Source organism: Dendropsophus ebraccatus, chromosome 9, assembly GCF_027789765.1.
Source record: "Dendropsophus ebraccatus isolate aDenEbr1 chromosome 9, aDenEbr1.pat, whole genome shotgun sequence".
In the NCBI taxonomy this organism is placed as follows: Eukaryota; Metazoa; Chordata; class Amphibia; order Anura; family Hylidae; genus Dendropsophus; species Dendropsophus ebraccatus.
The window spans coordinates 48,051,124-48,075,631 of NC_091462.1; the positions used below are offsets into that span (position 1 = coordinate 48,051,124).

A 24,508-nucleotide genomic window follows, 5' to 3' on the forward strand; every position below is an offset into this window, starting at 1 on the left:
TCTTTGTCCATTTCAACTTGAGTTCCACCTCATGGAGGAAGCACAAATAATCACACCCATCCAGGAATGTGGCCAACACCTAAAGGTTAATTAGTGAACTAAGCCACAGTAATATAAAGGGGGCCACCACACCTTCCATGTGTACATAACCACAGCAGTCATTCAATCACTAAAGGATCAGGAGGTGGGAAGAGAAGGAATACAATGGATGCATTAGTATGAGTCCTCTGCATTCTTTCAGGGCTTCTTGAAGCCAAATGTCACAACATTTCGGGTGCCGTTTTGGTTGCCCGCAGTATGGACCTGTAGCTGTAACATACTGCCCTTTCACAGCGCAAACAATTCCCAGGAATGCATTGTTTGTGTCCTTACACAGGGCAGCATAGTCATAGCTGACAGATCTGCTGTAAATATATATTTGTATGTCCTCCTGCTTCTCAGTACTTAATATAGTTAATCTTGTTCAAAATTAGTTTACAGTATTTTACACATCATTCCAAGGACTTTTGACAACTGAAGCAACAGGGTTCACAATGGGGCTAGTTTTAAAAAGGGTCCCATTTTAATTATGTTTATTTGTTGCCACAAAATCATTAAGAGGTTTAAATCTCGTACTATGACATAGCCATAATCTTTACTAGATCAAACATAGTATATTTGTGTCTATATTTGGTCTGTTTTAAGCTAGTATGTGTTGTTGTTTTTTTTTTTGTTTGTTTGTTTTTTTGAGGAAGAAAAGTGGGTTTTAATTTGCTTCTCTATTATATAAATAAAACATATAACTGCATGAAACAAATCAATTGGTTTAATTGGAAATTGCTAACTAAACTAAAGGAAAGGTAAGGGTGGACACATCTTTTCCCCTAATACTATTTAAATATAGAAACATAGAAGATGACAGCTACTCTTATTAAAAAAATAAATGTCCAAAATCCATATCTTCTTTTGCTACTTGCATTTTTGTTATGATGGGGTTTATTGCTCTTATCACAGCAAAATATTTCTGTATGCAAATGCCGATTCAGACAAGTGTCCAGGTTTTTAACCATATACAGAATTGAGACAGGTGGTTTGCTTATTGAATTCATGATCTACACGTGTAGAACAAGATGATGGCTGCTATATATCATTTTCTAAAGTTAGGAGTCGGCAACTCCATTTTATGAAATTCTATCAATGCAAAAAATTCCATGTCTGCTACAGTCATATTACACCCAGTGGTAACTAACTGGTTTGTTCATTTCTTTCTCCACTGCTCAGAATACACTTTAGTAAGTGGAACCAGCTGAAAATGCTTTCAGAATAATGTACAGTAGCAACATTCATTGATATTCAAGTTGTTGCTCTATGAGCTTAAGAAAGGACAGGAGGTTGGGCAGTTCAGGTTGAGGTCTCTATGGCAGAACATCAAACCTCAGACCTGTTATAAATATGCCCTCAGTTATTTTAAGTGTTTAAAGTTAGCGGTTCATGCAAGGCTCAGCACTAAACAGATCGCACATGTTATCTCCCAAGAGAAATGGAGAAGAAAGACTTTTTTAAAGGTACTGACCTTCCATATATTGCATTGGAAACTAAGTCTTAGCTTCTTCCAGCTCACATTTACTGTTGTTTACATCCATAGGTATTTTTTAACAATGACAAATAAAAAGAAAAGGTTTATAGAATGGCAGTGAAGGTTACAGAAAGTAAAATGGAAATGACGGTTCAGCTGTTTATAAAGAAAAGTATGGCCCTCCTCCAGCTTTTTATTAAACAATATTAGGGTATGTTCATATTGAGTTAAACGGACGGAATCCCGCCTGTCTTAGTGTCCCATAGCCTATCTATAGGAGAGGGGCGGAGAGCTGGTGGAGAGCTGCGGCAGGAGGAGAGCACACCCTCTTATTTACTGACAGCGGGACACTGAGCACAGCGGGAATTTGCTCGGTGTCAACTTACCCTTACCCTGTAAAGACTTATTTTTTCAGTCTATTATTATCATGTTATTAAAGTAGAACTCCAGTGGGAAAAATACAGTGTAAGGAACATAATAGAGAATGTATACTTACCACTCCCTGCAGTGCTGCGTCTCCACTCCCAGACCCCTGCCAGCATCCTTCTGCTTTCCCTCCTGAAATGACACATAATCGATGGATTCCCCACTCAAACAGTCAGTGACTGGGCTGGTACACCGTTGCAGTCACTGATTGGCTGAGCGGGTGTTTTCCCTTAGGTCATGACATAACAGGAAGCCGTGAGAAAATGATATATGGCTGGGGTCTGGGAGCCTGTTAACTCATTGCTGTGGGTGCAAGGGGACTAGTAAGTATACATCTTTTATTATTTCCCACCACCCTCTGCACACACTCTACTTTTTCTTTTTGCTTAAATTATCTTTATTCTTATTAGTAGCATAGACTGATACCAATACTTCAGAGGGATTGGAGGGATTTGAGTAAAAAGTGACATGGAGCCTATGTCTACTATCTGCATGTTCCTTTTTTTGTAGGTGAATCGTAAAAATTGTCATCATAATGAAGTGTGATTTGTTATATAATATATGTTACAGAAGTTATTTTTTATTGACTACTATGGTGTAAAACAATATACATTGGTGTCATTATTTTGCCTTATCTAGGGCATCTGGGTTCCTGAAGGGGAGACAGTTAAGATCCCTGTGGCCATTAAAATCCTAAATGAGACAACAGGACCAAAAGCCAATGCTGAATTCATGGACGTAAGTGTGTTACATTAATGCTTTCTGACCTCTGAACTGGGCAATTTTGTGTCATTGTTTAGAAAATCCTTACAATCTTCTTCTATTCTTAAATCAACTCGACATTTATTTGCAAATGAAAACATGGTCAAACTCTAGACCCGAAATGATCAAGGCGTCAATATATATTTACTGTAAAAAAAAAAAATATATATATATATATATATATATATATATATATATATATATGTGGCCAGCAAAATAACACTGGCAAAGTACTGCTAGCAGAAAATTGCTAGAACTGGACTGGGTCCTACCAGGGCAGAAGCGGTGGGGGATTGGGACAAGGGAATATGGAGGAGGTTTTTTTTTTTTTCATTATAGCAACCTGGACCTTTTAAGAGACACTGTCATTAAAAATAACTTTTGACATTGCCTGTCAGCATAATACACTGCACTACAGTAGTAGTGCAGTGTATTACATGAGCCGTCAGATGGCCCTATTGCATGGAGCTATAATCAGCCTGATTCGGCAGATTATTGCCCCGTTTAATAAAGACAATGGTCACCCGATGAAAATATTAAGATTAAAAATTATCAAACACCAGCCGTGCATCACTACATGTAATAGCAATGCCTGACCGATGACTGAGGGAATTTAAATAAAAAAAAAAGTGATAAACTTTATTCTTAAAGCGTAACTCTCATTTCAGGGTCATTTTTCTGAAAACATTAAATATCAACAGTACAAGCGATTTTAAGAAACTCTGTAATAGGTTTTATGTACTAAAAGAGTTTCCTTCTGTACTGAAAAAGCAATCTCCCAGCCTCCCCCCTCACATCAAATGAAGCAGGATTTCTGTGTCCATTATGTGGCTATGGAGAGGGGAGGGGCTGTTAGGAGTGACTGAGCACGGAGCAGTCCTGCAAAGCACAACACCCTGCAATCTTCTCTCAGTAAGTTCATAGATAAGCACTGACCTTTCTGACACCTGAATTTAGCGTTTTAGGTGCCAAGAGAGTCTACAAACAGCTGACCTTCATGTCACCTCTTCCTGCTCCCTCATCTCCCTCGGCCCCTCCCCCCTCCATAAGGATAGAATGGAGAGAGCAGAACCCGTCTTCACTGGCTTCTCTGTAATGAAGACGTGTTTGCCTGATAATGTACAGATAAGAAGTCAGGGGGGGAGGCTGGGAAATTGCTTCTTGAGTACAGAAGGAGGCTTTTTTGGCTGATGAAACCTATTACAGAGTTTCTTAAAATCGCTTATACTACTGATCTCTGCAATAAAAAAAAAACATGACAGTTACGCTTTAATTGTCCAGGCTTCCCTAGTGTCTTAAGGGTAGCTTCACAGGTACCGGATCCGCAGCGGATTTGCCACTGTGAGTTTGCAGCGAAATTTGCTGTGGATGCTGGTAGTGTGAAGTTGAATGGGTCACATACCCACAGCGGAATTTTTATTCCACTGGGGATATGTAACCCGGCCCCTTTAACACACCGCAGCCTGCAGCCCCCAGCCCAGAGCATACATTTCCTGCTTGGTGCCGAGGCTGTATGTGAGGCTCCCGGCTCCCCTCGCTCCCCATCAGCCAATCAGTGCATGGCAGCACCGATTGGCTGATGGGGAGCAACAGGAGCCAGGACACTCACACACGGCGCCGAGCAGGTAAAGTATGTTCCGGGCCGGGGGTTGCGGGCGATGGGGGGGTTAAAGGGGCCGGGTTACATATCCCACGTGGAAACTGGCAGCGGGAAATCCGCTGCGGATCCGGTATGTGTAAAGCTACCCTAAAGCTTCTGCTACCTGCAGCCACCGCTCATACTTCCGAGCCGATCACTTTCCTTGGAACTTTTCTATCTTGGCCAGAGATTGGCCGTGCAGCCTCCCACTTCAGAGGGTAGCTGGCGGAAGCTGAAGGACACAAGTAATGTGAAAAGGTATAATAGAACGTTTATTATTTCACCGTAAAGGCACAGTTAATCACTCACAATTTCCTTGCTGCCCTTGCTACACGATTTAGTCATGTAATAGGCTCGATTAGGTGCAGATCTGCGCTTACTTACACCAGTGATCGGGTTGTGTAATAAAGAATTACACAGTCCTACTTAAAAAAATTAAACAAGCATGAATTCTCTCTCTCTCTCTCTCTCTCTCTCTCTCTCTCTCTCTCTCTCTCTATATATATATATATATATATATATTAGATTAGATTAGATTATATATTTTTTATAATAAAACATAAATATAAAAAAATTAAAAGAAATTTATTTGGTCTACCTATGTCCATAGAAACCCGAACTATAAAACTATACCATTATTAACCCTGAAAAAATAAGGTAAGAATTGTGTTATTTGGTTAAAGGAGACTTGGAGGTGTAAATTTATATTGGGCAGAGGTTAGGGGAAAAAAAATAAATAAATATATATATATATATACATATATATATATATATATATATATATATAAAAAAAAAAAAAAATATATATATATATATATATATATATATATATATATATTTCTCCCAGCTGTGAGGTACCTCACAACCCGGCTCCGACGCCAGTGAAGAGCCAATCAGTGACTGCAGCAGTGTCCTGTCCCGGTCACTGACTGGCTGAGTGGAGCATCCAAAATTCTTGGATAGCAAGCCCCCAACTGTCTTGATCACTATGGAGTTAATGACTCCAAACATCATTTGCAATAAAAATTTGTGATCCTTTTTTTTTTTTTTTTTTTATGAAGTTGTGATGCTGGCGCCACCATTCATCTTCCAGTTAATTAAGCTTTAATGTAAGGTGATCTTTAAATGCCTTTTTCTCCACCTCACACCATCCTGGCAATACATAGAGATAGTAGGTTTATGTATAAAGAGCCTGTGCTTTTAAGTAGCAAAAGCCTGTCAAACACTAAACCCATGCATGGATGTTTCTTTTTCTTTTATGCATAATGGACTCGCCTTTATTTTCCAGGAAATAATGAAATAATAATTTCATGTCAGGGTGGTCTCTAATTCAGTGCAAATCAATACATTGTAAGCATTGAAGTGTTTAATCTGACAAGTGACTCCAACATAATCATCCCCTTTCGTACACACAATGAACCAGCATCAATCACTTCAGAAAATGCGGAACCTTTAATGATGAGTGTGCCATCAGCGAGTCTTTTACATTAATGAGGAATCACAGTGTTCCACAGCTATTGGGATATATGCCTAGAAGGCTAGATGTGATGTCTTTAAGCTTAATATAATGCTGTAGCTTACTACTTAGCACAAGAAAACTTCTAGATGTCCTTTAAAGCGACTCTGTACCCACAATCTAAAGCCCCCAAACCGCTTCTACCTTCGGATAGCTGCTTTTAATCCATGATCTGTCCTGGGGTCCGTTCGGCAGGTGATGCAGTTATTGTCCTTAAAAACAACTTTTAAACTTGCAGCCCTGTGTCAAACTGGCATGGCCTAGAGGTGTGCATTAGGCCGACACAACCTCTCTGTCCTTCATGCCCTCTTCATCATTAGGAATGCTCCAGCCAGGTATTCTCCTATTCCTCACTGCACAGGTGCCTTAACGATCCAGCCCATTTGACGTGCTTACACAGGTGATGAATAGCAGGAAATCTGCCGGGAGCATTCCTTATGATGAAGAGGGCGGGGAGGAGGGACAGAGAAGTTGTGCCAGCCTAATGCACAGTCACTCTAGACCACGGCAGTTTGACACAAGGCTGCAAGTTTAAAAGTTGTTTTTCAGGACAATAACTGCATCACCTGCTGAACAGACCCCAGGACAGATCTTGGATTAAAAGCAGCTATCTGAAGGTACATGCTTTTTTTTTGCTTTTTTTTGGGGGGGGGGGGGCAGATTGTCACTTTAAGAGAATCTGTGACCACTCATGTCATTCTTGTAATTTTTTTTTTTTGTTCCATGCATCTGTTATTGCTACTAGGAATTAAATAGCCAATAGGGTGGGGCCAATTATACCAATATATTATGTATTATCATCTGTGATGTATCTGTGATCTGTCCCAGATGCAAAGTAGTATGAGAAATATTGAGGGGAGTACAAGATAGGAATAGAGAGAGGAAGTGTGAAATCAAGAACAGGAAGTATATTTGTATATTGTCTGGACGTTACTAAATCCAGTTCTCTATTTGTATCACTAAAGTAGGATATGAATATACTTTTCTCAGCTAGAGGACCTGTGTTGCCTAGAATTTTTTTTAACTATTGATAGCCAGATATTGAAACTATTATGTTCTATTTTCTTATTATAATTTTTTAATTTCATTATTATAAGGGCAGCCATCTCGCCTAAGCTGTTTTTAGTAATGTTCTTTATAGCAAGGCCCATGAACAAAAGTTTGGTCTAGACATAGTCTACTAAAATGGAAGATCTGTGACATCTTCAGTGGTCATTCTACAGGGAGGGGGAAGCTGAGCTGTGAGCTTCAGCTATTGTAAATGTACTTATCTATAGACTGTAATCCTGACTGTGATGATAAGGAGGAGACTGCTGCATATTATATGAGACCCAGTGGCCAGAATGAAAAAGTTAAGATTTTAGGATTGTATAAACATATTATGATCTCATGATTCTTTACATTTCTGGTGACATACATTAAACAGCTGTCAGACAAACCCTAATTTGGACAACCGCTATCTTTCCTTTATCCTATCTGTATACTTACATACTCATCCAAGCATACAGGTGGTGGTGGTGGTGGTGGGGGCTACTTCCAGAGAACAAACTGCCGAGGCATGTTATGTATTTATTGTAACTATTCTAACTATGTAATTATTGTTGTTATTATTATTATCATTATTTTTATTATTATTATTATTATTATTATTATTATTATTATTATTATTATCATCATTTTTATGGGCAAAGATGTTCACATGATGTCCCAAAGCTTGAAAAATGATTATTTCTGTGACCACTAAATATCAGCCACATAAGATGTCAAATCACTGAAAGAATAACAATACCAGATGGAGTTACTGGCAGAGATCTGTATTGTGCCTGTAAGACAAGTGTTTCGCAGAAAGCGGAGAGAAGCCATTTTGCTGTATAAACAATGGCTAGACACACTCCCATCTGATTATTATTTATGCCCTGTGCTCATTGTTGAAACATATGTTGTAGTTTGTAATTTTAACTGGCCAGACAGTGTAATTTTCATGGATTCCAAGGATGAGTAAGAAATTACTGCATATCTAATAAGAGTCATCGAATGCGGCCAACTTGCTGGAAAATTATAATGAAATGGTTACACAGTCAACCAGCGCCCAGCGTTTACACAGTGATTTCATTACAACCATATTACAGGGCTCATTACTAAAAATGTCACTTGTTACCATGTAGGTTAGCTTAAAGAAAAGCAGGGATATTGATATACATCAAGTACTGCTTTGGGAAACTTCATATTCAAAAGGTCAAACCGCATCTCTCCTTCTATTACAGCCGTAATAACATAATAGAACTCGCAGTAAAACTGAGTGAGACTCATCCTTGGGATTCTCAAGTAGCTTAGATTAAGCTTTTATTGGTGCGCCCATATGTGTAATACTGACATTTGAAAAATATTTGATGGTTTTACACAGCAATAGTGAAACAGTGTGGCTAGGAGATACGGGCAGCATAAACATGGATATGGGGGGCTTAGACTATGTTCACACAACGTTTTTTCATCTCTCTTTAAAATGATGTCTCCTTTATTTTCAGTCAAAATAATGGACGTCATTTAGCTGCCTGGTTTAGCAGCCTGGCCTTCCCTTTTCTAGTTTGGGGTTACTAATTGGCCTTTGGATGCTGCTTCACTGAAAAGACCATTGGATTTATTAGTAAAAACGGAGAAAAAACGGTGACAAAAGAAAACCTGTGTTGAACAACTAACAAAAAACATCCGCTGTTTGCAAAAGACGTCCAAAAATAATGATCATGTTCATTATTTTGACAGAAAAAAAAGGAAAAAATTGGTCAGCTCTCCTAGAACACTGTTTACACTAGGCAGGAGCACGTTGCCATGGCTGAAATTGCAAACACACAAAAACACACAAAAATGCAACAGCTCACCGCAACAGCAAGATACAGACCCACCATAGACATGAAAATAATTAAAAGCAGCCCCCCCAACTGCCCAAAAAATTCCCACAAAAATAATGAGTCTCTTGGTTACTATTTGCAAACAGCGTAAACTGCCTCACCACGATAAGGTGGACTCATATTGAGGCAGACCCTACACTGTATGTACACTATGGCCTCTCCATGGCGTATAATACGCCTATGCTCTGGGCATGCAAGATCCGTCTAATACCTGCAAAAATAATTGCATCACCTGGGTGAGACAGGTGGAGTGCACGACCAAATAGAGGCAGCCACTCCCCCAACTGGAAAACAGAAAAAAAAAGGAAAAAATTGGTCAGCTCTCCTAGAACACTGTTCACACTAGGCAGGAGCACGTTGCCATGGTTGAAATTGCAAACACACAAAAACACAGAAAAATGCAACAGCTCACCGCAATAGCAAGATACAGACCCACCATAGACATGAAAATAATTAAAAGCAGCCCCCCCAACTGCCCAAAAAATTCCCACAAAAATAATGAGTCTCTTGGTTACTAATTGCAAACAGCGTAAACTGCCTCACCACGATAAGGTGGACTCATATCGAGGCAGACCCTACACTGTATGCACACTATGGCCTCTCCATGGCGTATAATACGCCTATGCTCTGGGCATGCAAGATCTGTCTAATACCTGCAAAAATAATTGCATCACCTGGGTGAGACAGGTGGAGTGCACGACCAAATAGAGGCAGCCACTCCCCCAACTGGAAAACAGAAAAAAAAGGAAAAAATTGGTCAGCTCTCCTAGAACACTGTTCACACTAGGCAGGAGCACGTTGCCATGGCTGAAATTGCAAACACACAAAAACACAGAAAAATGCAACAGCTCACCGAAACAGCAAGATACAGACTGTATCTTGCTGGGTCTGTATCTTGCTGTTGCGGTGAGCTGTTGCATTTTTCTGTATTTTTGTGTGTTTGCAATTTCAGCCATGGCAACGTGCTCCTGCCTAGTGTGAACAGTGTTCTAGGAGAGCTGACCAATTTTTTCCTTTTTTTTCTGTTTTCCAGTTGGGGGAGTGGCTGCCTCTATTTGGTCGTGCACTCCACCTGTCTCACCCAGGTGATGCAATTATTTTTGCAGGTATTAGACGGATCTTGCATGCCCAGAGCATAGGCGTATTATACGCCATGGAGAGGCCATAGTGTATATACAGTGTAGGGTCTGCCTCGATATGAGTCCACCTTATCGTGGTGAGGCAGTTTACGCTGTTTTCCTTATTTTGACGTCCGTGGTAAAAATGTCCGTTATTCCGTTACATTGTGTGCATTGGACGTCTGTCTTTCCATTGACTTTACTGCATTGTCATAGCAGTCAGTTAACCCTTTCTTGCACAAGGACGTAACTGTACGTCTTTGCACCGGCGGGGGCGTTCAGAGCGGGGCCGCGCGGCGACCCCGCTCTGAACCTCCGCGTTCCCGAGTGCCGCATGTAGCCGGCTATTAGCGGGCACGGTTTGATCGCCATTCCCGTTAATTAAGTCTTCAGATGCAGCTGTCAAAGTTGACAGCTGCATCTGAAGACTTCAAAGCAGCTTTTCCCTGGTGTCTAGTGGGGAGACCAATCTCCGTGACTGGTGCCGGCAGGGGTCTTTGCCGTAAAGGCGCTGATCCCGGCTCGGCATTCAGTTTCTTCCGGCTGCAGCAGTCGGAAGCAATCGAGTGCCTATCTCATCGATCTATGCTGCATATCTATGCAGCATAGATCTGTATGAGAGATCAGAGTGCTTATACTAGAAGTCCCCCAGGGGGGCTTTTAGTATAGGTGTAAAAAAAAAAAAAAGTGGTGTTTTTAATAAAAAGCCCCCTCCCCTAATAAAAGTCAGAATCACCCCCCTTTTCCTATGTTATAAATAAATAAATAAACTTGTTTGGTATCGCCGCGTGCGTAATCACTCAAAATATTAATTTATCACATTCCAGAACTGCGTAAGTGCAAAAAAGAATCCCAAAGTGCAAAATTGTGCATTTTTGGTTGCATCAAATCCAGAAAATTTTTTAATAAAAAGTGATCAAAAAGTTGCATATGCGCAATCAAGGTACCAATAAAAAGAACACATCATGGCGTAAAAGACCAAATAGACCAAAGGATAAAAGCATTATAGGCCTGGGAATGGAGCGATTTTAAGGTACATATATTTGTTAACAATGGTTTGAATTTTTTATAGGCCATCAGATACAATAAAAGTTATACATAATCGTAACGACTTGAGGAACATATGTGACAAGTCAGTTTTTCCATAGGACCGCGCATATAATTTTTTAATGGTTTTGCAGCATATTTTATGCAAAAATTCAGCCTGTCATTGCAAAGTACAATTAGTGACGCAAAAAATAAGGGCTCATATACATCTGTAGGTGTAAAAATGCAACTGCTATGCCCTTTTAAGCACAAGAAGGAAAAAACGAATACGCAAAAACGTTAGCCTGGTCCTAAATGGGTTAAATCACGGCAATAACAGACGTTATTTTAAATTTCAAAATCTGAGGCCTTTTCTCTATTTTTGACGTTGTTTGAACATAGTCCTATTGTGAAGGTTTCTGCATTGAAAAAAAACATTATGATATAAATTGAAGTTTTGACAACTGGTTTATCCAAATTCATTTAAGGGGACAGTCACACTTTTATGTGGACATGTTAATGCCCTCTTAAATGTCACTTTTACTAAGTCCTGCAGACTCAAAATTATTCAACCCCCATGAAAAAAATCCTTCATAAGAGCCCACATGTACAAATCAGGTGTTGTTTCAAGCATCAAGGACCTTATTAATTGAATCAGTTGTGCTTGAGATATACCGGGACTGGCTAGGGCTTTGCTGACTGTGACATTTGGTGACAGTGGTAAAAAATATATATATTATATATATATTTGTATTAATCCTTGCACAAAAAAGGATACAAACTAATAACAAAGGCACTAAGGGGAAAATTTATCAAAGGCTTTATGCCTATTTTTAGGTGAATATTTGGATTTTTCGAACCAGTGTTTTTATGAACCAGTATTCGACAGGCTAATATTTTTTAGATGCAACTTTTTTTAATCGGCCTGTTTTGAGTATTCACCCAAAATTTCGCATAATCCGGGATTAGCGGCAAATTTATCATTTGCGACTTTTTAAAAAGTCGCACAAACAGGTGCAGGCTTACGTCTGGTCAGCACCAGGTGAATATGCTTGCGCAATTTTTGCGACTTTTTGTGCAACATTTTTGCCATATTTTACTTAGATACATTAACTATGGCAGAGCTACATGTTAATAACTCAGTCACAAGATATTGGAACAAAATACACACCAATTCTCATTAGTTGAACACATTAGACTCCTTAGTAAATGTCCCTGTAAGTGTTTCTAGAGATCATCAGTAACAAGCATTTTATGTTAACTTATTAGTAAGTAATTAGTAATATTACTGCCATGTGCTCCCGCTTTACCCTATTACCAACATATAAGAACCGTGCACTCCTCTCCACTGTGAATGGTGACCTTGTCCATTAGGTGGCCAAGCAAGACCTTAAAGGGGTTGTCCAGCCCCAATTCAGAGTAAGGGTGTCATAAAAATAATATCTGCCCTACTTTTTATTGCTCCCGGGGGACTTTAAAATTTTAGTAGCTGGCAGGGGCAGACGGAATTTCATAACAAGTATGAACTTACCTGTCCCCATGCAGGACAGACCACAGGTCAGGACAGAACCCCACAGGGCTTTGGGATCTCTGGTGCTGGATGGTGGACTGACCACTCAACCAGTCAGTGACTGGAGCGGGATGCTGCTCCAGTCACTAATTGGCTGAGTGGCCAGTCCATCAGTCATGACATCATCACACCTCAGGGGAAAATACCCTCTGGGGGGGGTCCAGAAGCCAGTCCCGCCACTCACATGTAATTTCATACTTATTATCAAAATCCCCCTGCCCCTGCCGGCTGGCAGATTTAAAAAATCTCTTGACTTCTCCTTTCTTTTTTTTTTTTTTTTTTTTATTAAATCATTTGAAAGTGCTATCTGTAGACGAAATTCACAGTTTATTAATTTGCACAATATGAATGAACCCGAAATCCAATCTAAATAAAATAAGGTACATTTTATTTGTTCTAAGTAGGAATAAAGGAAACAAAACAATGACGTTCACACATAAGGAATACCATTAAACATCCAAGTAGCCGAATAATTCTTAAATAACTCTCTGCCGCTAATACTGTGGCATCTACTCCAATTGATTGAAGTTGTTGAACTTTTAGTAAATCCATTGATGCTAAAAATGAAGCTGCTTTTAATGTCATAGAGCGCAGGAAGAAAATAAAACTTTTTTTTTCAAAGAATTGCTTTTTCTAAAGGCCATTTTCTAATTTTTTTCTGCTGGCAAGCATTTCTCAAAAGCATACCTCTCCACATATGTGATGGGTGAAGCCAATCCACTCTCGTTTGTTGGCTATTTGATGTCTCTACTTGCTTATAAAAAGTAAGAAAAAAAAAAGTCTTATCCTCAGTTCACCTTAGTTGGAAAGTGCAATTTCTTAAGAGTGCATGAAAATTTAGATACGGATGCTGGTTTAATACTTACTGTCAAGCAACCATTAAACACGCACTGTTCATTCACTGGCTTTCTTTCTATTAGCTGCTCCAGCAGTTTGTATAAATCTGCCTTTATGGTCCATAATTATCTTTCATCTGCCCTTTCATTATCTGCTCTGCAAGCAGCAAAGACAATCAAGCTGCCCATCATATGGCTATGATCTGAACATCAGGCCATATGACTTGCGATTCGGGGTCACTGGAGAGGTTCCATTGACAGGTTGACATGTAGAGCTCTTAGTGACAGCAGATTCATCAGATTGCGAGTAGGGTGCGGAAAATCTGCCTTTTCACCTTGAACTAAAAGATCTATCCAAATATTTGACACTTTATATAGCTGCTAATGCACAGTTTTATGTCAAGATGGTTTACTGCATCATAAGCAGAAACTAGGGCACCCTTAGTATAATAAAAACTTTCCAGAAACATGACCGCCACATTTCTTATGTGGAGCAAGAAAATTATAACAATTTTTTATTTATTTATTATTATAAATAATTTAGTTTTACATTAGATATTGTGTATGGTAAATCGTAATAGCTCGGAATTGCTCAACATACTTTGTCTAAGGATTGTGAGATATACCGTAAGTGCATTTGAAGTCCTTTTAAACTTTATACGTATCTCAAATGTTAGAAACTTAAATGCTATCAGTCTACAAGATATCTACAAAATCATTTCCAGAAAGGGAACGAGAAAGCCGAAGATGGATGTGATCCTGCTGCAAAGAATAGGTTAATGGTGTGATAAATTGTGCGCTAAGGAAAATGCAAAGGGAAAGTAATTTGGCAATGGGGCAGTCATTTTTTGCGCCCCTTACCTCCCACTAATGGATCCCTAATGACTGTAATGACATAATGCGTGTTAGTAAATAGATTGCTTGATATCCTATTCAGGAGAGAGATGAACGGAACAGCATTAGGGGGGAAAAAAATCTTTACAAACCTTCAGGGTCCACAATACAAGCAATTTACACTAAAACTACTGGACTAATTTGAGACGGAATTTTCTATTCTGTTCTTCACAATGAGGCTGTTTCTAAGGTAACACGTCTGGCTAGGTGACATAATCACATAATGAGATTCATTACCCCTTCCTTCCGTGAAACAGGTTACAGTCTTCACGTGACTCTCGCGATTGGTATCACTGGCATTACATGGCTGCCATCTTACTGTGCAGAACACAGAATGATGATAATCCCTTGTAGTGATGCAAATCCCTTTCTGTTTTATCATCTTAGGCACGTATCAAGGATGCTGTTAGCGGAGTGAATAATACAGATGAGAAAGCCTTGGAATTAAGTTTAGGAGTGGTGACATATGTGTGATCGAGTACTGAGATGAAATTTATAGGTTATAAGAAAACCGAAGTTAATGGAAAATGTTATAGACACTAAAGACCAAGGCTAAATATATTGTCCTGTAGGAGGAGTCAGAATAATTTTTACCTTTTTAATAAAACGGGAACAAAACATTAAAAAGTATATTTTACACACTATTTAGTTCTTCTCTGATTCCTATTATGCCTTCTCAAACACCTTGGTCCAGTTGTTCTTTTCCTTGCCCATTATCACTCTACCATTCAATTATTCTTCATTATTACTCCCAAGCTCCTTATTACATAGATACCCACCATCTCATTTGGACATATCCTCGTATTTATACCAACACTTCACCCTAAGCTATCTGCATCATATTTTAATTGTATAACTTATTGACTGAAATCTCAGAATTAATCAACAACTTACAGGATTTAGTATAACTTGTAACTTGTCGATTAAAATTGAGTTATTGAGTCCAGTGAACAGTGTCACTCAATGATAGGATCACTCAGTGGACTCCTTAGCATGAAAAGAGCAGAGATTTCAACAAATGCCATAAATTATAAATTATACAAAATATTTTCCCACAAAGATCTATCTATCTATCTATCTATCTATCTATCTATCTATCTATCTATCTATATATCTATTCTCAAGAATTCCGCAGCACTTCCTTTAGTGAAAAATCCAAACTTGTTTATTCCATAATGGTCAAAAGATACATGCAACGTTTCTGCCTCATCACGAGGCATGAGATGCTTGAGAAAGGCCTCGTGATGAGGCAGAAACGTTGCATGTATCTTTTGACTGTTATGGAATAAACAAGTTTGGATTTTTCACTAAAGGAAGTGCTGCGGAATTCTTGAGAATATACAGTGGGGAGATGTAGATTCAGCCTCCAGCTGCTGGCACTCCGACTGCATTTACTTAGAGTGCACTCCGTTGTGGATTTTGTATCTATCTATCTATCTATCTATCTATCTCAATCTGTTCATTTCTTCCCGCTCTATAATATGATATGAATTGATTAGATAGCATTGTCTTGGTGACAGGTTCCATTTAAGGGCTGTATTAGATGGGTCAATAATTGAAAATACTTGCTTTTAACAGACCCAGTGATTAGCTGACAAACATGAAGTGCCCATTTGTCAGCTGATCATCTGGATGATGCATGCTTAAAAAAATGACAAATTGACAAAGGTGTGTGGAATGGGAGACAAGTCTGGAGATGCCATAGCAAGAGCAGCATGGTGTTGAAAAATGGCTCCTAGGACAGTCAATTTAATGCAGAGCTGTAAATGTACCTGTAATGAAGACTTGTGGCTTCTGGCTATCGGACATTATGCCATCCGTCACCAAAATTCTCAGGAGAAGAACTGGTATGATGTTCCTTTCTCAAAATTGAAATTGCAACACCAAGTAGGACAAGCCAAAAGATTAGGATGCAGAGCAAAAAAACAATGGAGCCTGGAACGGAGGTCTAAACTTTTCAGCCATGAGTCACGCTTTTGTCGTTGAAACAATCAAAGCCAGAGACTAGTCTGGGGACAACTAGGGCAATGCCATGAAGGAATGAGGAACTCTCATATCAGTCCCACTCCCGGTATTTTTATCTTGTAATATTTCTATCTAACCTGTGATTTCCAAAATTCCACAACTTTTCCTTCTTTGTGTTGCAATTTTAAAGCCGAGGAAAATGCGATCCAAGTAGAGTTGAGTAAAAAAAAGATTCAATGTAACTTGCTGGCTAGGTTCCCACTACATTTTCTCCTCTCCGTTTTTACTGAGTTCAAAATGATGTCCGTCATTTCGTTGTTTGGCCGCTTGTCAGTGCAATGACAGCAGTTGGTACATTATTCTAGTTTAGGTGGACTAATTGGCCTTTGACTGTGTCTTAATTAAGTCCATTTAATTTAATAGTAAAAATGATGGTAAAAAAAAGAAAAACGTCTGGTGTTTTCAAAAGATGTCTAAAAATAATTTTCATGATTATTATTTAGACGTCCATTTTAGACAACGTTCTTTATTTCATAACCATATGCATTGGACGTCTGTCATTCCATTGACTTCAATGCATTAAAGTAAATTAAATAATGGTAAAATAACACATATTCTTAAATAGAAAAAGCAGACGCCTTTTCTGTTTTTTGTACGTAGTGTAAACTTCCTGCTCATTCTAAGCTTAGGAGTCCAATGGGTGGTCCTTCTTAGAGAGTGAAAACCTTTCACTAATGTGCTTCACTAGCAATCAGCCAAATGGATGGAGAAAGAAAGTGTGTGAATAAAGGCCTGCGCAGAAGGAGCCTTTCTTTCTCCATCCTTTTGGCTATTTATCCCAGACCCTCGAGTAGTATGCGGTGTCATACTTCTGCTGCGGCTGGTTACTACGGATTAACACTATTAATGGTTGTTGTGGCTACACAAAACCTACCCAGATGAGCAGTCTCCTGTAATATTCCCTTTGTGGGGTATTAAAGCTTATCACCCTTTGAGGCGCTCTGCCTTTTTTCTTTTTGTTTTGTTTCACTAGCAATCAGTCACTCATTTGGACCACTCACTGGACTCCCAAACCCTGTATAAAGAGTGTGAACTTCCTGATAATTCAAAGCTTAGGAGTCCAATGGGTGGTCCTTCTTAGAGAGTGAAAACCTTTCACTTATGTGCTTGACTAGCAATCAGTCACTGATTAGGACCACCCACTGGACTCCCAAACCCTGTACAAAGAGTGTGAACTTCCTGCTAATTCAAAGCTTAGGAGTCCAATGGGTGGTCCTTCTTAGAGAGTGAAAACCTTTCACTTATGTGCTTGACTAGCAATCAGTCACTGATTAGGACCACCCACTGGACTCCCAAACCCTGTACAAAGAGTGTGAACTTCCTGCTAATTCAAAGCTTAGGAGTCCAATGGGTGGTCCTTCTTAGAGAGTGAAAACCTTTCACTTATGTGCTTGACTAGCAATCAGTCACTGATTAGGACCACCCACTGGACTCCCAAACCCCGAATAAGGAGAAATTTAAATGAATAAATAAGTTATACTTAATATTTTCCCTTAACACTATATATTATCTGCTTAGCTCCTCCTTCTGTATAGCATGCTTCTTGCAGAAAAAAAGCATACTAAACATGTCTGGTTCCCTTCAATGACTTGCATTCTTGGGAACACCTAATCATCCAATGAACTCATTTTTGATTCAGTTCTTAGTATTTAGTACTCATTTTTCAGGGCTCATGAGATGCATTATACACAGTAGCTCATACCACCACTTCTCTTACATATGAGACTGGTATTGCCTATTTCTGTTTGTATTTTTACATCTAAGCTTTCAAGACCATCTCAATCCTGATTATAACCAATAGATCATTCTTCCCTTTAAAAGTCTCTTGAAAACAGTCAATAGCTTTTAGCTTTCCACCTTCTTCTTTCACTGCCCAAAAGCTACTAAGACATTGAACTAAAACAAATCTCTCTTTTTTTTGTTCTTTTTAATGTAATTGACATATATGCCACTGCGGCTACTGTTTACTAGTCAGTGAAGTGGCTTTTTGACTTCAAAATACAATCTAAATTCTTGATTGTCATCTTAGGAATCCACTATTATAAATGCTCTATACTAAACCTAGAGTCTACACTCAGTAACTACCCTCTGTATAAATTCTGTGATTCACAAAGTGTCAGACTACTATATTCTATTTGTCATTCTCCTATTAATTTGTTGTAAAGTGCTGTCATCTCAAATGCATTAGGGAAAAAAAAGGTGGAAAATTAGAAATGATGGACAAGCCGATATTCAATGTTAATTGGTATTAAATTAGCCAATCCATTTATTTAAAATCTATTACAGTCAATAGTTGCCCATAAATGTATCGAACGTATTGAACATGATTATTGTGATGCAAAGTTATTGGATGTGTGCAAGACTCCTTTTCTGTATGGATTAAATCTAGTTTGGATAAATCCCTACAGTCAATTTTCCATTTGCTTCAGTGTGTCAATAGTAATCAGATGTGTGTTTAAACATTCATTGGTCATATTACAGGTATCTGTATATAATAATAATAATAATAATAATAATAATAATAATGTTTGTTTTGTGGATTGTTTATTGGATATATGTGCATATACAATACATTGTCACTATGTAGCACATCCACTGGTAGAAGGCAGGGGAAGATGTCATGGTGTTCACACTTCAGGCTGGTAATAATAGATCATTTTCCCAGTATAGCACCAATGTAGGTGTCACATACAAATACATTTTCTCCCATTTTAATGTATGCTATATGCACATATCACCTTTTAGTTGTGCAAATCCAGGCTAACAGTTGAAAACATCCCATTTTTAGTTGAACAGCCCAAACATCTAAGGTGCAGGCAGGTTTCTTGTTTATCCCCCGACAAATGATGTTGAGGGAAAGAAGAACCAGACATGTTGGATCCCTACTGTTCAAATCTTTTATGTTCTGGAAGATAAGCCACCACCAGAACTGTCTGGCAGTGGCTTACCTCCCATCTCTTCATTCACAACACATGAACGTTTGGCTGAACCGATCATTCATGTGTAAAGGGTGAATGGGAAAGCCAACAGCTTCTAAAGGCTAATGGCTAATAAAGGTGTATGGTCACAATAAAGTGTTCCTGTCATTAGAGAAAACTTTTGACATGTCATAGAGATGTCAACTGGGTGGACATCACAGCTTGGTTCTCAATAGGGTCACACCATGGTGACAACTGACCAGAGGTGATTGCACACTTGAAAGTCCATAGCCTAAAACAGTGTCCATAGAATGTAAGGAAAGCAGTCACTTTGTTCACTAGTCAACCAGGCAAAAACCCAAGCTTTTCCATTTAAAAAGTGAGCAGTAGTGACCAACTATTTGTTGGACCATCTGCTCATTAGTATAAAGGCCACCCAAACTAATGCACTAATGAATGCAGAAAGGAGGAGAAGGGAAGGAAAAATCCATGATGGGGAGAATAAGAGCTGAAGTTTTCCATATCTATAATATTATAATCTGCACGTGAATTGGCATTAGATATAAGGCAGCTAACTGCTAAGGGACAGCATTATCAGCTGTTTATGGAAGCCACAAAATGCTTTCTAAAGACAATTATGTTCAATAAATAGGAGGTGATAAGTACTTGGCTAATTAAGTGATCTCTTATCATATCCCGCTACTACTCACTATCATCTTTACTCAACCCGCAAACAATGTGAACCAGATAAGAGGTCATTGTGCGTAATAAATATCTCATAAGTGTGTTTTGCTACTGGCTAATTTTTTCTCTATGATTAATACACCACTTTATGTAACCTTTTTGATCCCGTTCCATTAGACATTGAGAAATAATTACTAGTTACAAGTGTAAGGCTTATACAGGCTCTTTCCCTTGTGCCCCTCTACTCCTCAGCATGATGTCTTCCTGACTCTTGTAAGACCATGCTTTTAGGTAGACACGTTTAGAGGTGTATCATGTTATGATGGAACAACATTTTTTCCTTTTTTTTGTAAACTAATGGTGGTTTGACATATAAACAGAATACTTGAAATGACTTACTTTAATTACTTTCATAATTAAAGTCTAAGGCGGTAGCGTTGTGTCACAAGTATATAACTTTTCAAAGTGGCCCAATAGAAGGATTAGGAAACTGTTTAGTGGGTCTTGAATATATCTAAAAAAAATTGTAATTTGTTCTATATATGACAGGAACTGTCCAAAGCAGTAGAGGTTTGTTATGGGGATTTGCAACTATTCTGGACAGTTCCTGTTAGAGACAGATGTGGCACTAGACTATAAAGAATACATCACTTCCTGCAGGGCATACAGAAGATGCTAAGTAATGGAAGACTTAAAGGGGAACTCCAGGTAGAGGTTAAAAAAAATAAACTTCCACAGAAGCATATAGCTTTACTTACCCATCTATCCCAGTTTTGAAACTACCAAAAATCGTGTTGTTGTTTTTTTTCTTTTTTTTTTTTGGGGGGGGGGTTGTTCTGTTTTGTGTTTCTGTACTTCCTGGTTGAACAGTTCCCAGAATGCAGTACAGGTTCCAGAATGCATTGCTTTCCCTCAGCTGTTCATCACAGTCCTCCACCCTGCCCATTCCCCACCCAAATCTGTTGCAGAACATCTAGGCTGTGATCACACATTGCAGTTTCATTGTGTTACTGAATTATTTGCAGTACTTTATCATTTCATTGTAGTCTCACCCACACAGCAAGCTGTATTCTCTACCTGTAACACCACCCAGCACACTGTATTCTCTACCTGTAACACCACACAGCACGCTGTATTCTCTACCTGTAACACCACACAGCACGCTGTATTCTCTACCTGTAACACCACCCAGCACACTGTATTCTCTACCTGTAACACCACACAGCACGTTGTATTCTCTACATGTAACACAACACAGCGCACTGTATTCTCTACCTGTAACACCACACAGCACGCTGTATTCTCTACCTGTAACACCACACAGCATGCTGTATTCTCTATCTGTAACACCACACAGCACGCTGTATTCTCTACCTGTAACACCTCACAGCACACTGTATTCTCTACCTGTAACACCACATCACATTGTATTCTCTACCTGTAACACCACACATCATGCTGTATTCTCTATCTGTAACACCACACAGCACGCTGTATTCTCTACCTGTAACACCTCACAGCACACTGTATTCTCTACCTGTAACACCACATCACATTGTATTCTCTACCTGTAACACCACACAGCGCACTGTTTTCTCTACCTGTAACACCACACAGCACACTGTATTCTCTACCTGTAACACCACACAGCATGCTGTATTCTCTACCTGTAACTCCACACAGTACGCTGTATTCTCTACCTTTAACACCACACAGCACACTGTATTCTCCACCTGTAACACCACACAGCATGCTGTATTCTCTACCTGTAACACCACACAGTACGCTGTATTCTCTACCTGTAACACCACACAGCACGCTGTATTCTCTACCTGTAACACCACACAGCACGCTGTATCCTCTACCTGTAACACCACACAGCACGCTGTATTCTCTACCTGTAACACCACATCACATTGTATTCTCTACCTGTAACACCACACAGCGCACTGTTTTCTCTACTTGTAACACAACACAGTACGCTGTATTCTCTACCTGTAACACCACACAGCATGCTGTATTCTCTACCTGTAACACCACACAGCACGCTGTATTCTCTACCTGTAACACCATGCAGCACACTGTATTCTCTACCTGTAACACCACACAGCATGCTGTATTCTCTACCTGTAACACCACACAGCATGCTGTATTCTCTACCTGTAACACCACACAGCACGCTATATTCTCTACCTGTAACACCTCACAACACGCTGTATTCTCTACCTGTAACACCACACAGCATGCTGTATTCTCTACCTGTAACACCACACAGCACTCTGTATTCTCTACCTGTAACACCACACAGCACACTGTATTCTCTACCTGTAACACCACACAGCACACTGTATTCTCTACCTGTAACACCACACAGCACACTGTATTCTCTACCAGTAACACCACACAGCACACTGTATTCTCTACCAGTAACACCACACAGCACACTGTATTCTCTACCAGTAACACCACACAGCACGCTGTGTTCTCTACCTGTAACACAACACAGCACGTTGTATTCTCTACCTGTAACACCACACAGCATGCTGTATTCTCTATCTGTAACACCACACAGCACGCTGTATTCTCTACCTGTAACACCACACAGCACGCTGTATTCTCTACCTGTAACACCACACAGCACGCTGTATTCTCTACCTTTAACACCACACAGCACCCTGTATTCTCTACCTGTAACACCACACAGCACGCTGTATTCTCTACCTGTAATGGTGATATTGGAATAATGTAAAAAAACTTTTTGAATTTTTTTTTCTTTTCATTTCCACACACATAATATGATCGAGCATCTTTTATCTTTGAAGTTGAGCCCCACAATGAGGATTTTATCCCTTATTATCTCACATGGGATATACTGTTTATGCCTCATTTTTCATTCAGGTGGGATTGGCAGTGCTTGCTCTGATCCTCTCTGCCATTTAGCATAATTTACTTGTGGTACTGCATCATTTTTGTGAATACGCTGCAGTACTGCAATGCAGCTGCTTCTGGCCGGTCAGAGATCGTGAATCACTCAGGGGATCACTAAGGAGATAACTCAGTGAATCACTCTGTGAATCACTCAGCCTCCTGTGACATCATGCCCTGCCCCCTGTCTGCATCATCAGCCTGTCCTCAGCAAACACACACAATGTGAGACAGAGACATGGAATATTTGTCTCCTAAGGTGGGAGAGCAGTGGGAGCAGGAGACAATGTGGATTGGCACAGAAGCCATTTTTCTTCACTTTCTGCATTTCTATCAGCTACCAGTGCGGCAGAACTGTACAGATATGGTAATGCATTATATAGACACATCTATATAACTGTTAATGTACTTTTAATAGAAAGCACATTTTTCTTATGTGGAGTTCCCCTTTAAGGTTTTTAAATAGAAGTAAATTAAAAATCTATAGAACTTTCTGACACCAGTTAATATGAAAGAAAAAAAATATCAAAAGTCACTGCAATTAGACCCAAACTCTAAAACGTAACCTTTATTTATAATCTTTAAAATAGTAAGCCCAACAAATAAAACACACACATGTTTGACATTAACATGGATACAAATATCATAATAGGGCATGATCTAATCCGGACCCTCCCTAACATGAACTAACTATTCTTGCTTTATTCTTTCCTTCTTCCACAACACAAGGTCTACAAAAAAGACAGAGTTGCCTAAATCAGTGCACCAACACAAAAATAAAGTGCAATGACCAAAAAGTACTAAGGTAAAACCATCTCAATGCATTTCCCCTCTGAGATATTTGTGCCAGAGGATTATCAAGGGACCACTATTGACTATGATGACCTGGGCACCTAGAAAAGAAAGAATGATAGGTTTATTAAGTAGCTATCTTCTCTTTTTCTTTTTCTTCTCTTATTTAAAAAAAATGTGCAGTTTATAACATTTTTTTAATATACTTTATTAACCCATTCATATTCCTTCTAATGGAAAATTACAGCTAAACAGCCCACCCACAAACACCCCCCACCCCCACATACACTCAATCCTTACCCCATAACTATGCTGAATCTGTACATAGCTGTATGGGTGTAGCATATCTCCACTCTGCCTCCCTGTTCCATCTCCTCCGTATGTTTCATTCAATACCAGAGATAAACATCATCGGGTTCCTTATCCATGAAGAGCTAGTTAGTGGTATAGAGGATCAGAAACAACCATGTCCGCAGTGCAGGAGCCACTCTTCTGCTCCCTGCTGTTGTCCATAGTACAGGCAACAACAGCGAATAGCAGAGCTGCTCCTGAACTGCACACTCATCAATTTCTGGTTATATGTAAAGATATTTAGAGTTGGGTATCATCGGAAACAGTCGAGTGAGCAGTGCGGGAGCCACCCTGCTTTTCCTTGGTGCTGCTGTCCATAATTAAATTTACTAAGTACCCTCACTAAGCACTCTCAGCCAGTAATCAGCCCGAAATGAGCTCATGTGATATACTAAAAGTCTTCAAAGTCTTCAATTGGCTGATTGAGTAATCAGCCAATGGCGCAATATGGCAAAGTAAAGATCCTTACAGAAAGGAATAACAGTAATTCACTACCGATTATGTATGGAAATGGATGTGGCGAGTAAGATATTATAGATATGGGACAAACCACAATTGTGTGTGT

The 24,508-nt window shown here is 39.3% G+C and overlaps 1 protein-coding gene across 2 annotated transcripts in view; it reads left to right on the forward strand.

Moving 5' to 3' along the window:
• The window catches only part of ERBB4 (erb-b2 receptor tyrosine kinase 4), a 715,736-nt gene that overhangs the window by 575,227 nt on the left and 116,001 nt on the right, over positions 1–24,508 (forward strand). For both annotated transcript variants that reach the window (XM_069983214.1, XM_069983215.1), the window contains exon 19: positions 2,621–2,719. In XM_069983214.1, the coding sequence (XP_069839315.1) occupies positions 2,621–2,719 (99 nt within the window). The remainder of the gene's footprint in view (positions 1–2,620; positions 2,720–24,508) is intronic.